The sequence below is a fragment of the Pholcus phalangioides genome, unplaced genomic scaffold (genome assembly GCF_987345545.1).
Source record: "Pholcus phalangioides strain wild (caught in Gottingen) unplaced genomic scaffold, Ppha-v1.0 ptg000007l_1, whole genome shotgun sequence".
NCBI classification, from domain to species: domain Eukaryota; kingdom Metazoa; phylum Arthropoda; class Arachnida; order Araneae; family Pholcidae; genus Pholcus; species Pholcus phalangioides.
In genome coordinates, this window is record NW_028301600.1 from 59603392 (window position 1) to 59620798 (window position 17407).

Consider the following 17407-nt stretch of genomic DNA (forward strand, 5'->3'; position numbering starts at 1 on the left):
TGCTTGCAGAAAACCTTATTAAGAAGAAAAGACAGGTTATTTATACCCAAGAATCTGACCTGCAAAACCCCTTTAGTGCACAATTTGCCAACAAAGTTTAGCCTGGATGTAATAAAGTCACATAGGAAAGTAAAAAACATTCATAATATCTGATATTTGCTTTAACCGATACATTATAAATACAGTTAAATAAGAGAAATATACTTGACGCATTGTTTCTCAACTTATGGTCCGCAGACTAGAGGTGATCTTCAGATAGACTTGAGAATTTAATTATAATTAAAATGAAAATTATTCATGTGTTTCATATATTAATGATATTCTTTACATAGGTTTGAATAAAATATCAAACCCATATACTATAAGTCAGTAGTTCTCAAAAGGCAAGCTGTCTATATTTGTGTGGTCATGTCCAGTGTTTTGAAGTGATTTTTTTATTAACTATTTGGGGAGCAGCGAATAAATGTTGACTGACAAGGGAGTCGTGGGCGACAGAAACTTGAAGAATCACCGCTATAAATGGTCCGTTGAACTGTTAGACATTTCAATAGTCGTGGTGACTTTATTATGCTAGTGGACTTATCGAGGGTGGGAAAACTCATTTTCTGTGCGATGTGTGACATTAAAGTGAAGTCTAATTGTTTAAAAAAAACAGCATAGGGGACATCTGTTGGCTGCAACGATAATACCGATGTCACACTGCACATTAATGACAGATGAGTTGACCTAGGTTTGCAGTGGATATATAATGAGGTTTACATAAACTGAGAAACGTTGACATAAATGAGATGTCCACAGATTGAACACTCCAGTAAAAATTACGAGCACTAATTTTTACCTAAACTGCTCAATGCAATTTGATGGCAGTAGCAATGTATCCTTTATATGAATAAAATAATTCTAAATAAAGTACATTCAGGTAAAGTTTTTAATTTCCCATTTTATGCATAAAATTTTTGTTTGAGGAATATGGAGGGTACCCTGTATTGTAAAAATTTAATGAGATAGAAAAAAAATGAGGGCATATTTCGATTTACCACCCAAAAGTTATTAAAAAATAAATATCAGATTTAACTTGATTAAAACTGTTTCCAGTGTTAATTAAGAATAAAATCATCTCGACTTGTAATTGTAATATTTTCAACTTTTCAGTTTTTTTAATTCTCAGTTTTGAAAAATGTTAATGCTCATTAGTAAATAAAGAATAAAATTACCTTCACTGCATAAATTTTTCCTTCAGTTTTATGTTTGGCCAATAACACTTTTCCAAAACTGCCTTTCCCAATAACCTTCAGGAATTCAAAATATCCTGGTTTAACACTAAGGTGAAAGAAAAAAAAAACTGAATAATGCTTTTTCTTATTTCTATATTTTTCTTGACAATTCAAAGTAAATAAAACCTATTTTATTTTATAACAAGATGTATGTCACTTTAACAAGAAATTGAGATTTATCTTACAGAAAGTTGCAATTTTTTTCAAGTAGTGAAATATGTATGAAACGGAACGTCAATAGACTGAAATAATATTTTGTTTTAGACAGATTTTGGTTTTATAAAAGGTGAAAATAAATAACCATTGAACAGACTATATTTTGATTCCGTTTAAGACAGGTTTCAGTCTCGTAGTGTCCATCTTAGATGTGGTTCACTGTATTATTAACATATCACTATTATGTATAACTTATCTTTATCACATATGTATGCCAGAGGTAAAGGGCATTATGACCATTTTCATCAATATTGGGATAACGCTTTTAATTTACAGTACTTTTAGTATCCTATATGTAGTGTGTGTGTGTAACACAAGTCCTATTTCAATAAATAACATATCTCTCACTTTATAAAACAATAGAGCTCCATAGGAAGAGACATACAGTCGAATCCCGTTTTAACGAATACAGTTATAGCGAAAATCTCGGTTTAACGAACACTTTTCTAATCCCTCAGATAAGTTTACATAGGAACAATGCAAAAACCCAGAATTCCTCTACAACGAAATTTTGTTATAACGAAGTGATTTCTCAGGTCTCTTGGAGTTCGTTATAATGAGATTTGACTGTACTAAAAATAAATAATTAAACAGCTCTCCTGTAAAATTTCCATTTTGTGACATGGTGCCATTTACCTCCGTCACACAGATATATCTTTTATATTCAAATGAGTCCAGATTTGTTTTTAAAAAATTTGTTAATGTTAAAATTTTTCGTTTATAATAGTGCACAACTTTTATATGTTATTTTTGTTCAATATTAAATCTGAAATATTAGAACTGATATTGGTTCAATCTATGAGTGAATTAATTCTTTATAGCTAGTTTTATGTAACACAAAATATTGTTCGTTATTTGCATATATTTTCTTTGACTTGTGTACATCAGCGCCACCTATCGGCTGTTTTTTTTAGGTTTTTTTGTCTTAAAAAAATTCCCATGACCTAGTGATGCTAACCCTGCACATAGTTTTTTTATTTCAGTTATTTTGATTTTTATTAATTTTTAAAATTTCTACAGACTTTTTTTGGCCACCCTGTATCTCATTTGCATTCTTATATTCAAAAAGACGAGTCTATTAACCATGACGTACAAGAGTCAATTACATTCAAGTTTGAATAAGTGTTTTTTTAGCATTAACACTTACTGTTTTTTTTCTGTTGGACCAAGGTTTAAAGGTTTGTCTTCTACTTTCTCATCATTTTTTTCTTCCTAAAAGTAAAGTGATCATGGGTGACTTGGATATTTGAATATACATAGGTGATCAAAATTATTCACTTTTGCATTCTGATGTAAAAATGATTTTCTTTCTCTAAAATAAGTAATGTCCAGTTTTGCCAATATCTACAATCTCAGTGTCAAAGCCCCCAAAATCTGTGCCTCAAAATACCTGGCAATCTGGGTACAAATACCCTCCTAGCCAAATTCATGATTCCATAAGATACTTGCTGCCAAACTTTGTAAAGAATTATACAATGCAAGGTATTAAAACTGTTTTCTGAAGTTGCCGAGTTAGTTCTATTCAAAAACTATTGCAAAACTATGAAAAAGTTCTTGGTGCGTAAAGCTTTTTGAAGATCGAAATGACCTACTGATGCATTGGCTGGATAAGAGGAACAGTATTTGAGGACAAATTTTACTCTGAAATTTAGTTCAACCCTCATATAAAAAAAAACACCATGCCTCAGACCTCGGAATATGCTCCCCTTGAAAGTTTATGCATTTTTAATCCAAGACAAGTTTGCAAACTGAATAAGTTTTTATTGTTCATAAACTGAATAGTTCCAAACAAGACTTGAAAAAATATTGTATAGAGATTTGTTATATCAAGTATTGTTGTAGCGAAGTTTCCCTGTATTAACACTATGAAAAGCATATTGAGACCAGAGAGTAATATTGTTTTATAAGTTTGATTATTGTTATAAATGGTATTATGCAAAGATTTTCAATACAATAAACTCACATTTCCCAATGATTCCAGTTCTGAAGATTTCCCTATTGACTGTTCATCATCAGTAGAGTTTGATGCCAAATTCTTGTCAATATTTAAAAACTCTCTAACCTCAGGACTGGAGAAAAATACTTTGAATTAAAAAAAATCTGGCATTTTATGGAAAGTAAAAATTACACAACAATCATAACAAATTCAATAAATTCAGTAGTATTTAAAAATAAAATACTCTTTTAATGTGGTACTTAATCATTTAAATGCTGAACTATCAACAGAGGCACTTTTTGTTCTAAAATTTGGGATTCTGGGTCCTTTTACATGCCTATTCATAGATCCAATCCGAAGTTTCAAGAAAATTTTTTCTACGATGTTCCATGTATCGGAACATTGACACTTGGGGGGGGGGAAGAGGTGAAAGTGGGAACTGATGCTATCTAAGTTATGCTTGTACAGTGATCTTCCAGTCAATATTTCAGGAGTATCATTGTAATTAACTATTTTCTACTTCATATCACCAATTCACAACACATACCGTCTTTCTTATCCTAAACATATATTTATGGATAATTTTCAAGTTCTTTCTAATGTGTATGATAAAATGTAAACACTTGAAGTGACTTCTGATAAGCGGCAGTTCAAACAAGAATACCAAAGCAGCCAACACACATCAGATACTGGCCTATCCTACTCTTGGAACGCTGATGTGCCATAAATAGAACATGCATATTTGAATGCGCATAGCTGTACAAAGAAATTGATGTATTCAGAAGTAGAAAGACAAAATATTCAGTTTTGTTCAAAACTGAAATTTTTGCAAAATTTTAATTGAAATGGGAAAATGTCAAATTCTGTCAACAAAAGTTTATACTAACTTGAAGTTTTCAAACATGTTTCGAAAAATAATTTGTACTGTCTTCTATATACAATAAAAAATTGAAAATGTTTAAATCAATTTTCATCTGATATTTTTCAAAAAAGAACTATGACGGTTAATGCCAACTATATAGGGCGATTCAGAAAAGATGGCAAAAACTTTAAGAGGTGATAGTACACACCAATACAAATAATTGTCAAAGAATACATGGTCTAACATGCAATGTAAATGTGCTAGCACATTTCGAAATGGTCGCTCCACAAATGTTAAAGCGACATTCCTGTTGAAATTTATTGAGAGAAAAAGAACACCATGCATGCAAATGAAACCCGGGGAAGAAACCGCATGCAAATCGGTGAATAAAAGGCACAGACTCAGTATTGCTAAAGTGCGGCATTATCCTGGTAGTTACAAGTGTTAGAATGTGGTTGCACGCTGAAATAACTTCACAGGGCTGGCATCCGTGCCTGCATATATGGTTTGCAAATGGTTTCTCCTACTTTTGCATGCATGGTGTTCTTTTTCCTCACGATGAATTTCAACAGAAATGCTGTTTTAACGTTTGTGGAGCAGCCGTTTCATGTTAGACCATGCATTCTTTGATGACAATTGTTTGTACTGGTATGTGCTATCACCTCTTAAAGTGTTTTTCCCGTCTTTTCTGAATCATCTTTTATATCCCAATATAAATTGGTGATTAAACTGTCGAACTGGTTGAATAATAATGAAGAGTTTTAATGAAAGGTATCCTTTCACCCTTATGTTCCAGCTGGCCTGAAAAATGGCTAGAAATTGATAATTGGAGAACTATACCATATCAGGGGCGTAGCCAGAAATTTCGTTCGGGGGGGGGGGGGACCAAAGTGACAGAACAATGGATTTGGCCATCTTTTTCCCTTTTTTCGGTCATTTTCTCACATTTCGGGGGGGGGGGGACCAGACCCCCAAGTCCCCCCCCTGGCTACGCCCTTGTACCATATTATATAACAAGTGGAACTTAAGTGTTTTGAAGCATAGAACCATAAACGTATACCCACTATATTTAAATACATTTTTCATAATTTTTTTTAAAATCATTTTTCATTAACTCGAGCCCTCAAGCCAGACTTTTTACAGGCCCTTTCAATAGTGAATTCATAACGTGAAAAAACAAAAATGGTGAGAATCATTTTGGTGTCCTGTCAGCCTTACCCTTGTGAGGGCCATGACTAAATCTTAAAGCCAATTTTTAATGGCTGTGCTTTCATGCTTTCACTGGGATTAAAACACCTATTGAACTGGAAAATTTTATGATAACCATTTGATATTGCCAGGTGGCTTTTGTTTTTCTTCTTTTGCACAAATTTATAATGAATTAGATTTTTATATTAAACAGAACTTGCTAATAAATAAGACAATTTTGCTCAAAAATATTCACAAGAAACTGAGCTCTTGCAGCAATTTTTTCACCAGTTGAAATTTATTGAAATTAAATTTAAAATGAGTAAAGATGTGCGTTAAACATGATGTTTTTAATGTAAATGCTGAGCAGTTATTGTTTTGTATGAATGTGTCAGCTCCTCCTAAGAAAATAACCAAAAGTAGAATCTTTGGAGAGAGAATCCATAATTAAAATTTCTACTTTTGTGACAACCAAGGCAAAGGGAGAAAAAGGTCAACAGCAATGTTCCCTTTTTTTCCACTGTGTAGACCTGTTTTTTTTTTTCTGTGTGCTGCGAGGCAGTCTGCCCTATTCACCAATGGTGAATTTTATTTTGTGTAAGAGGGAATATTTTCATTTGTGCGTGTACAGCTTAACCCTTTAAGCAGCATAGCAGAAATCACTAAATCCCTTTTAAAATACCACATCTATTTAAATGAAGTAGGCTTTCTTCCAATTTTCAGCAGGTGCAAAATAAGGGATATAGAGGAAAAGTGTTTCATTGAGAAACCAATTTCACAAAATATCTGGGCTTGTCAATGCTAAGTGGCTTTTAAGGAGAGATATCTCATCAATGTTGCTTAAAGGAAGTTTGGTCAACGGGGTTGGGTAATCTTCATTTATATAGGTTATTCTTCCCAGTTGAGCAAGTGCAAAAGGTACAGTCACAAGGCGCAAAAAAAAATAATAAATAATAATAAAAAAATAAATTGCCATGGAGTTCAACTGAAGCATGCTAAAAGAAACTTTGTAACTCAATGTTCATTTTCCAATCAGATGGACAAAAGAGAGAGAAAAACAACTGCTTATCACAGTGTTTTTAGAACCTGTTTTTCTCATTTCTTATATAAAAGGAACCAAGCGCCATTATATATATAAAAAAAATTCAAATGAGAAAAAGCTATTTAAAATTATCTTCAATTTTAAAAATAATAAAAACTCTTTGTGAAAAAAAGTATTACAATGGCTTCAGGTACAGATTAAGCTGTTTTACTGTTACATATTACCATTAATATTCCCCTCCCCTCATAGCTTCATCATAGAAAAAAGCTGTGTTGTGGTTCTCTTTAAATTTCAAATTAATATTTATCTAAAAGGAACCAAATAAATTTTGACAATAGGTCACTGGATATTAACATGCCATATGTATTGATTAATATGAAAAAAAAATACAAATCCATTGATACAAAATTTATTGAACAGTTACATAATAAAACTAATGAATACAACTTTTGAAACAATACATTAGCATTCATTCATCACCTATTGTGAAGTCTGCAATTCCAAAACCATCTATGTCACCTCACCTTCAACCCCAGCACTGTCAGACCAGACACGACCCGGGCTCAGTCCCTTTCGGGATGTAAGCCCTTTACCCGTGTGGATTGGGTTGTGCTGGGGAGGACATTCAACCCCAGTACTGGAATCACGTTTCTTATAAAAAGGCCAGGCATCCTTTGGTATGAGGTGACAAATAGATAGGATATCCTTACGCTTTTCCTTGTTTATTGGCTTTCCTTTAGGCTATAGGGAAATCAACCTAACCGAATGAAAAAGATGTCTGATGGTCTTCGTCATTGTTTGCTCATATTATCTACTTGAATGAACCTGTCTTGTGAATGGCTAGTTTTCATCTGAAGGATAAATGGACAGATGATAGCACAGCCTAGATGCCACTTAGTTCTATTTACATAAAAAATCCACCTCTTTCAATAGTTCGGATGTTGGTTTATATCTAAAAAATGGTGCTTGGTTCCTTTTATATACAAGTTAGTTTATAAAACTTAGTTTGGTAGTTTGGTAGTTGGTTCAAGTACACACAGATGACATCACAGCCTAGACATCACTTAGTTCTATTTAAATAAAAATTCCACCAGATGTTGGTATATCTCAAAAATGTTAAAAATGACGCTTGGTTCCTTTATATAAAAACAGTCCAAATGTCAATGTTCACAGAATATCGCCAAGGCCAATTCACCAATGCTACAAAAATATTTTTCATAACCCAAAAAGTTTGTAAGTTGAGTAATGGCTGTATAGCTTTTTAATAAAAAAAATACCTAAGCCTAACCCTATTTCCAGCTCAGTGCAATGAATATTGGTTTTATTTAAAACAAAACTTCATAGTTGAACAAAAACAAAGTTCTCACCATTGAAGTAATAGAGGTTCAGATACAAGCTTCTGTACAAAATCGTTCAATCCCTGCCTTCTGTTTCGAATGAACTCAGAACTAAAATTGTTGCCAAATAATTTTTTTCCTGGAAGTTTCAGTGGAATATTGGGAAACTGTCTTTTCAACTGCAAAAAGAAACATTTGAATAAAACAAATAAGACAAATTTTTGATATAGAATACAATGAGTCATGAAAAGTGTGGATCAAGAAAAACATGAAAAATATTAATGATACATGAATGATATGTTTGATAGAGCATTAAACAAAACAGGTTTTAAATTATCATTAACCTTGAGCTAACATCATTGGCTGATGCTACAGCACAGCAATTTTGAGGCACCAAAAATTGACACATTAGCCCATTAATTTTCAGCTGCGCAAGTGTCATATCGCATCCTGCGAGGTATTTGATTTTTTTTCAATGAGTTCTACAAATATACGACAAAGGAAAAAAAACCAAAAATAGTAAATAGTTGATAAGGTTTTCGCAGCCATCATTTGATGAAAATTATTTGTTCAGGTTCGAAGACTGTTGTCCGTTTGAGTTTAGTTCTCAACGTTTCCCCAATACTAGTGGTTGTCATCAAGAGAATTGATATAACTGGATCAAAAGTCAAGTTTTCCCAGAGTCTCAGGTTGTATATGTATGTGTGTGTGTGTGTGTATGTATGTGTGTATATGTGTGTGTGTGTGTTATGCACCTACTAATAAGTTGACACTATACTAGCCAATTTGTATCATTAGTTTATATTAGTTTGATCAGATAACTATATACAATGTCAGGGTTAACCTGAACCCCTCTCCAGGCACACATGTGCTCTCTCCATAATATGAATACTGGCCTCTTTAGCCTTTACAGTGACTATGCTCATACATGACATCCCTCTCTTAAGCTTTTAGGCTACATAGTCATTCAAATATATTGGGTGTTTACAAATTCTCCCCACTCAGGTAATCTTTTGATTAACATCCGTATGCAGTGTACGAGGATCATTTTGGGTATGTTCATAGTTTCCAGAACCAATGTTCAGGTCAAACAACTCCTATGATGCATTGTATTTGAAAGTTTGTCATATTCGCGACCATCGCAGTGCCATCTGTTTCTTCTCGCAGAATTTTACCACGGTATTTTCACTATGTATGTATGATCTTGGAGATTTGTGAGCTGAAACTATCTCTGCTGGTTGCCATTGTTTCTTATTGAAATTCCAAACTCTTACTCTTTCACCATTGTTTAGAATTCCTAAGGGGTGAGCATTTCTGTCACAATATAGCTTCTGCTTTCTTTGCTTTTCTTTCAAAAGGTGGGCCATATTCTTGTTTAGCTTAGTTTTCAGCAATTCTTCTGAAATGGGTAATTTTGTTTTCAGCCGATGATTAAACATTAATTGAGCGGGAGATAAGTTCATGTCAGGAAGAGGCGTGTTCCGATATTCCATTAAACCAACCAAAATCTTCTCTTTATCGCCATTGGATTTCCTAAACATGCTCTTAGCTATTCCTTACTGATCTTTCTGCCATTCCGTTACTTTTGGGATACCTGGGACTTGCGAAAATGAACTGAAAATTCCATGTATCAGCAAATTGTATGTAATGTAAGCTATTGAAAGGGTTATTGTCCGAGACAACTTGGTTTGGTACCCCAAATTTACTGAAGAGGCCTTTGAGTGTGCTAATTACTGCTGATGCACTTTTGTCCTTTATCACACCAATTTCTATCCATTTTGAGAAAAAAAAATAGTCAGCCAATACAAGATAGTATTTGTTTCCGAATTCCATTAGATCAACACCAACTTTAGAAAAAGGTCTGTTAGGAATTGAGTGATTTGTCAGTGGTTCTTCAACATTCTGCTTCCTGATGAATGTTTCGCAAATATCACAGTTCAAACCTATTTTTTCAATATCTCTTGATAAGCCAGGCCGATATAAGATTTCTCTTGCTTTGCACTTAACAATCCCCATGTGAGTCATGTATTATACATAACATATCTTTACGCAGTGCTTCAGGGACTATTAGTTTGTTAAAAAACAACCCATTAGCTATGTATAGCTGATCTTGTAGCTTGTAGTACTGTTTGACGGTGCTTGAACATCTGTCAGTGGACCAACCATTCTTATTATAATGAATTATCTCTTGAAGGGTTGGGTCAAGGGCATAGCGGGGGGGACTTGGGGGTCTGGTTCCCCCCCCCCCGAAATGTGAGAAAATGACCGATAAAAGGGAAAAAGATGGCCAAATCCATTGTTCTGTCACTTTGGTTCCCCCCCCCCGAACGAAATTTCTGGCTACGCCCCTGGGTTGGGTCAAGCTCAGTACATTTTTGGAATTGCTTCAGTTTCCTTTCACTAATAGGCAGTGATTAGGAAATTTCATGCACGACATGCAACATTTCTGGATCGTCTACACTCGTGTCCAATGCAAGCCCTTGACAATGCATCAGCAATATGCATTTGACAACCTGGCAAGTATTCAACAGTGAAATCATACTTAAGTAATTTGAGAAGCATTCTTTGTAACTGAGTTGAGATCTTGCCGATGGGCTTATGAACTATTGAAATCTTTCAATGCGAAGGCTATGGTAAGTAATTCTTTCTCAATCTGTGCATAGTTTTTTCAGTTTCTGACAGGCTCTTGGATGCAAAAGAAACTGGATGACCTTGCAACAAGCAAACACAGAGCCCATCTTAGGAACTGTCACACTGAATAACAATACTTCATTAACTCTAAATTGAAACTTAGGGTTGAATTTCATATTGCTTGTTTTTGTCCTTTCTAAGACCTGTTGTTCTCTGTGTCAAGACAAAGATATCGGCTCGCATTTGGGGGGGGGGGAAATGGGTATCTACCCGGGGAGCAAATTTGACAACCCTGGTTTGAACCTGGGTCCCGCCATCTAATACCCAAACTTGTGGTTGGAATTGGAAAACGATTGGGAACTAACTCATGATTTTGGAAACTGACCATCCATGTGATAGACTCTGGCTAAATTTTTCAGGAACATATGACAGAAGTGGTGATTATAGTCATGGTGGCCAGAACTTGTAGGCTCAGGCTACTTGAGCCATCCTCTTGATATACTTTCTGAGGGGGCTGAACATCCTAATAATTCATGAATACACAATATGCAACACTGCCCTGAATCCTATATATACACATTGGAAATAGTGCTCTTGCTCCAATGTTTGTAATCAAGCCCTCTGATATGAATCAAAGGGGCCTCATGTTTAGGCCTCGGCCAACATTATTGTATAAATAAAGGGTTTGGCAATTAATGAGTACTTTCAATACAATATAATTACTCACTATGGTTTGAGAGAAGGGTATGAAGTAGGTTATGGATGTGCTCATCCTCAGCAGTGACATAAGCCAAGGGCTGTGGGTTCTCATCCTCAACAGGAGTATAGGAAATGGGATTGTGGCATAGGCACAGGAACCTAGGCCATTTTAACACTTCTAGTAAATTTTGTAAGGGGGCCGAGCCCCCTTCTAAAATATAATTTCTAAAAAAACAATGCAACACACTCTCCCTCTCCTGCACGCATACTTGAGTACCATATATACGGGAATACCAGCAACTTTCAGTCCCCCAATTTTTTCACCTCAGTGCTTCTGGACTGTGGATGCTCATCTTCAACTGTGGCAAGGATCCAGGGATCTGCGGGTATTCGTCATCAACATTGGCATAGGAGTCATATCTACATGAACGGAAATGCAGCTGAACAGACAAATGTGCTTGCCGTATGGTGGGTAATACCGCAGGTACTCCAGTTCTAATGCCACAGAGTGCAAATTTACAAAGCATCTACACATGTTCAAATATTCCGAAAACAATAGTTCACTTAAATAATCAAAAACAAACACAGCAGCAAGGATTACAAGCCTTGTCAAATATATACACGCCAACGAAAAACAAAATCTGTCCACCAGATTTTTTTATATACAGGGTGATTATAAAAAAACTATCCCGACATATGGGCCCCTAACTATCATACCATTCACAGAAACTGAATAAAATTTTGGCATAAGGTATTTTGATGTATGCACTCAAGAATGATATAGAAAACAACAGTGTCACTAACAGTTACGGTTACAGTGAGAAAATTTCGAAAATATCAAATGGCAACACCAAGTTTTTTGTATTGGAATGCAATCTCCATTGTGAAAAACCCTAAATAGCATTCGAACGGCAACTGTAGCATGAAAATCACCGGCGGTAGATAGGCTAAAGATGAGGACAACCAATAAGGACAGAGAAGAAGCATAAAATAAAGCATTTTATTGTGTTTCACAAATTTTCCACATGACCTTGTGGAGGACTAATCAGGCTGGGATCTCAGCCGAAGAAACGGTGTGATGAATGAAATGAACATTAATGCTCTGGTGCACGGCAAAGTCCTTTTTACTTTTTCCTTGTCTAGCTCCGGGGATTTTCGTGCTACAGGTGCCATTCCAACGCTATTTAGTGTTTTTCAGTATGGAGATCGCATTCCAATACAAAAACTTGGTGTTGCCATTTGATATTTTCGAAATTTTCTCACTGTAACTGTAACTGTTAGAGTGACACTGTTGTTTTCTATACCATTCTTGAGCGCATACATCAAAATACATTATTCCAAAATTTCATTCAGTTTCTGTGAATGGTATGATAAATAGGGGCCCATATGTTGGGATAGTTTTTTTATAATCACCCCGTATGTGTGTATATATATAAATAAATCTGGTGGACAGATTTTTTGTTTTTTATTGGCGTGTATATATTTGACAAGGCTTGTAATCCTTGCTGCTGTGTTTGTTTTTGATTATTTAAGTGAACTATAGTTTTCTGAATATTTGAACATGTGTAGATGCTTTGTAAGAAGATAAAATCACCACCATAAATCATATCCACATGACAGCCACTACTAATACATAACTATGTACAAAATATAGCATCTACTAACGGAACCCGAACAATTTTTATGACATTTCCATTACACTGACGAAAATGTGATAACCACAAGTGTCCTTCATTCCACTATTCTAGCAGAGGTGCTAGGCGGGAGGACACAAATGGTTTCATAATAACCATTGCATAGAGTTTTTATTTTATATATATTCATTTTTTATAAATATAACCAGCCAGAGCGAGTAAATCAAAACAAGACCAAAGCTGATCCTTAGCTAAAGCTCTCTCCAGACATTCCCCATTTAAACTAATCCCACATTATACAAGGATGATGTCACTCTCCGCTACCATACGAAGGTTTTTTAACAACTGGCTGTTGCGAAGATATATTTCGGAAAGAGAGAAAATTCAACTGCCTCTGTGGGGAATCGAACCCACGTCCTTTCACTTTCCGGGTGAACGCCCTAGACCACTAGACTACAGAGGCACAGAATCTCTCAATCTTTCCTTGGAGCTCGTGTACACTGAAAGCTACCGTACATGGACGGCCGGACCAGACTCAGGCCAAGCTCACAACTGCTGATGTTGCCACCAGATGGCGACTTATACAACGATGACGTCACTCTCCGCTACCATACCTTGTATAAGTCGTCATCTGGTGGCAACGTCAGCAGTTGTGAGCTTGGCCTGAGTCTGGTCCGGCCGTCCATGTACGGCCCCTTTCAGTGTACACGAGCTCCAAGGAAAGATTGAGAGATTCTGTGCCTCTGTAGTCTAGTGTGTTCACCTGGAAAGTGAAAGGACGTAGATTCGATTCCCCGCAGGGAAAGTTGAATTTTCTCTCTTTCCGAAATATATCTTTGCAACAGCCAGTTGTTAAAAACCTTCTAATCCCACATTGCTCACCAAAATAGGTTTAGGGCAAGACGACTCGACCTGGCAGTTATATGTATATAAATGTGTGTATATGTGTATTTCTCTTTCCTCTATTCAAGTTTGTGCATTTCATGTCCACAACACATGTGTGTACTCATATTGTCGTATTCATGTTGTTCACCAAATAAGGTGCTAAGCGAGATGGCACAGGTGATCCCTAATTGTATATATTCCCCCACACAATATTTCTTTTTTGTATATTTTCATCAAATCCACCAGAGTGAGTGAACTCAACCCAATAAAACTGATGCTGGCTTCTAGTCTGCAAGTCATCAAACCCATTTGCTCACCAATAAGGTGTTAAGTGAGATGACTCGCTCCGGATGGATAATTTATATTTCCCAATACGCTTCTAATTTCATTTGTTTTTTTCGTATCCTGTGTATATATGGCAAGTGTAAGATAACAGATCAGATGGCATGGGGGTCCCTCCAATTGCTTTCAAAATATACCTCTATCCTAACATGCATAAATTCATTCGTCTTAACGAAAACCCCAAACTTTTCTCCAACTCCCAACTCCATCTCGTCTGTAATCACCACAAAATTTGTTAATCGCAACAGTACCTAATTGTCCGGGGAAAATATGTTGTAAAAATTTTTGTTCATTCTTTTTTTTTCTTTCCCGACAAAATAGAGTGTTCCAGACTCTGCCACGAAGCTGGGCTGGAAGAAATCTCAGCAACTGGATAAGTCCAGTGGCAAAGTTCTGGCGTTGATTCATTCATGGTATAGGAGCCTGCGGGCATTCATTCTAAGCAGTGACGGAAGAGTGCAAGGGCAGTGGGAGGCTCGTCTTCCGCAGCCACATAGGAATGGTGCTGTGGGTGATTTTCCTCAGTATTGACGTAGACGCCGCAAGCTGTGTATACTCGACCTCAGCTTTTGTGCAGGAGCAAAAGGTTTAGCACACTATAGAATTGATACAGAAACCAAATTATCCTAGTGTTTGTATTTATGCCTTCAGACCTTCAGGACTATACTAAAACATAACATGAAAATTCAAGCGCACACACTTGCCATTTTTACTTCAAAATATAGAATTCAGATGGCAGCCAGTGCTGTCTTAACACACGGCCCGGGGCCTCAAGAGAAGAGGGCCTCACAAAAATGAGATCTGGTTGAAATTTTCTAGTATTCACCAGGTAGGGCCTCTGAAAAACCACTTGGCCCGGGGGCCCCATGATACTCTTAAGATGGCCCTGATGGCAGCACCAGTATAACATGAAACAAGTATAACTCAAACAAATATATTTATGGCTATACACACACCATGTTTCTATATGTACCAATTCATTGGAAATTCTGCTAAGGAATATATACAAGGTGCATGTACGGTTATGTAGTAGTATTTTGTGGTATGAAATTGAGCATTACATTCCCACATAAATTCCCACTAAAGTTGAGCAACCCTCCCACTTCCTCAGCAGGGACATATGCATGATTGACTTGTGGAGTGGGAACACTAAATTTTAGAGGAGCACAATTTCTAAGGAGACAGAAATTTTAAGTGACTATAACCTTCAAAATTATTTTAAATTAACCCTTATAGTGACAATCCCGAGATATCTTTGGTTCTTAAAACCCTCTCAAAATGACAACCTTGAGCCCAGATATCGTAAGTTCTCTGCTCCTGATAACGTTTTCCTTCTTCCCCCCCTCAGTCTTGTCAATTAACAGGTTGTATATGGTTATGCTTATAGCATAAACAATGGAAAACAATAGGTTTTATTCTTCCTTGCTTTTTTATCACTGTTTTGTGTTTGGGGGGGGGGAGAAGCTTTTATAAGCTCATGAGATCAGAAAAAAATTCCAGAAAATAAGTGGCAATTTTTAGAAGGTTTAGTGATTTTCACTATGACAGTTATAATACAGATCAGGAAAATTTAAAAAAAAAACGCTTAAAGGGTTAACAGAAATGGAGATAGAAATACATTTTTTATGTGCGATCTCCATAAGTGATATTTAAATTACATTACAAAAGTATTTTTGATTCTTGCTTTTCTGGGGGGTGTCATTGGCAGCATGAGCCTCTGTTCCCAAGAACATATCTCTGCAATCTGTGGACAGGTCTTGAAAACTTGACATCCCTGTATCCTTGGTAATGGATTTTCCAGAATGCAATGTCGAATATTTCTAGTAGTTAAATTGAGTAGATATTTTATTGTAGCAATAAAGATCATACCTCAGTACATATTCAGCACTCTTAAAAAATATCTTGGTTGTGACCATATATATACATACGTTGTAGTCCCGCTAATTTTTTACTAAAAACAAATATAGTCAATGCTCGCTGTAACAACCCTTCCATTATAATGACCATTATAACAGGTCCCAAATTTCTTGCTACTTCTACCATGTTATTTCATGTCCAATATAAAGACTGGTAAAATTCATTCCATTACAATAATTGAACTTTGCTCGGTTCCCCACTTTGTTTTTTTTTGCAAAGAAATGGACAAAATCTGTTGTTTTGTGTTGTTTTGACCTTGACACTGGGAGAAGGAAAGAAATAAAACATTGTCACCTCTACGGACAACCCTGTAGTTAAGTTATAACCTCACTGGAAACAGGGCAAGTCACAGAAAGACACGCATTGCCTAGATGTGATGTTGATATTCCCCCTCTCCCGCTTACCATTTTATTTTATTTTTTCACATGGTGACTCACTCCGACTTTCATGTGGTTGATTTTTTGTAATTTTACTTAATTTTTTAATTTAAGAATATACAGATAACTGAATTAACTTATTTTTTCATTTTGAAAAGTTTTCATTTGACATGGCCATCTTAAATAAATGGAGTGATATATTTTTCATATTTTACCATATTCCCCTTGCATTACTCGGCATGCCAGGAAACATCAAGGGACATAAGCATGATGGAAAATTTGAGTCAGAAATTCAAAAAAATTCTTAAATATCTTTATTATAAAATTCCATTGAAACCGCTGAATAATGTGATCCTTATTAAACCTCACTTTTCCCAGCATATTTGGAACAGATCAGAGACCCCAACATTAAAAAATCTGGCGTCCCTTAAGTTGGGTGACATGCCGGCTAATGCAGAAGAAAATTGTAGGCTTCAAATTGAAAGTTTTGGCGGAAGTTAAATAGAAATTGTTGTCAAAAGCCAAAATAAGGTCTACTTTGTTCACTGTAATTAAAAAATCATGATTCAATTATGAAAGTAGAAGAGTTGGGGTTTCCTTGTTCATGTAGTCCAGTTTACCAAACTATTTGTTCCATCGCCCCCTTTTTCAGAAATTTCTTTCTCTCATCGCCCCTTACTCAAGCGAACCCATAGGATCCTATGTAAAACCAGCAGATTCTATTGTCCCCCTGGACCATTCCATCGCCCAAAAGGAGGAGATATTGCTCACTTTGGGAAACACTGACTAGTCTATCACAGGAAGGGAAATTCCAACAGTTGGAAAAAGGGGAGAAGCTGAATTTTGGTTTTTTGAAAATGTTTGATATAATGACCTCCCAATACAACATCCATTTTCCGTGGAATGAAGGGGGCGTCATTATAACAAACCTCGACTGTACTAATAAAAAATTTGACACCATGAAAAATTATTCAATTTTTTATAAAGTTCAAACCAGAAAAGTAAAATTCAATATGACACCTAAGAATAAGTTTAAAAATAAGATGAAAATTTAACTCTACACATAT

The 17407-nt window shown here is 35.6% G+C and overlaps 1 protein-coding gene and 1 non-coding gene across 14 annotated transcripts in view; both read right to left on the minus strand.

The window, feature by feature from the left end:
- The window catches only part of LOC149085566 (serine/threonine-protein kinase Sgk2-like), a 125321-nt gene that overhangs the window by 59727 nt on the left and 48187 nt on the right, over positions 1-17407 (minus strand). For all 13 annotated transcript variants that reach the window (XM_089233676.1, XM_089233675.1, XM_089233670.1 and 10 more), the window contains exons 4-7: positions 7886-8034; positions 3454-3559; positions 2638-2702; positions 1215-1320 (exon numbers count right to left, since the gene is read on the minus strand). In XM_089233676.1, coding sequence (XP_089089802.1) covers positions 1215-1320; positions 2638-2702; positions 3454-3559; positions 7886-8034 — 426 coding nt within the window. The remainder of the gene's footprint in view (positions 1-1214; positions 1321-2637; positions 2703-3453; positions 3560-7885; positions 8035-17407) is intronic.
- On the minus strand, positions 13209-13282 carry TRNAS-GGA (transfer RNA serine (anticodon GGA)). The gene has a single exon. It is a non-coding gene; the product is annotated as a tRNA-Ser (tRNA).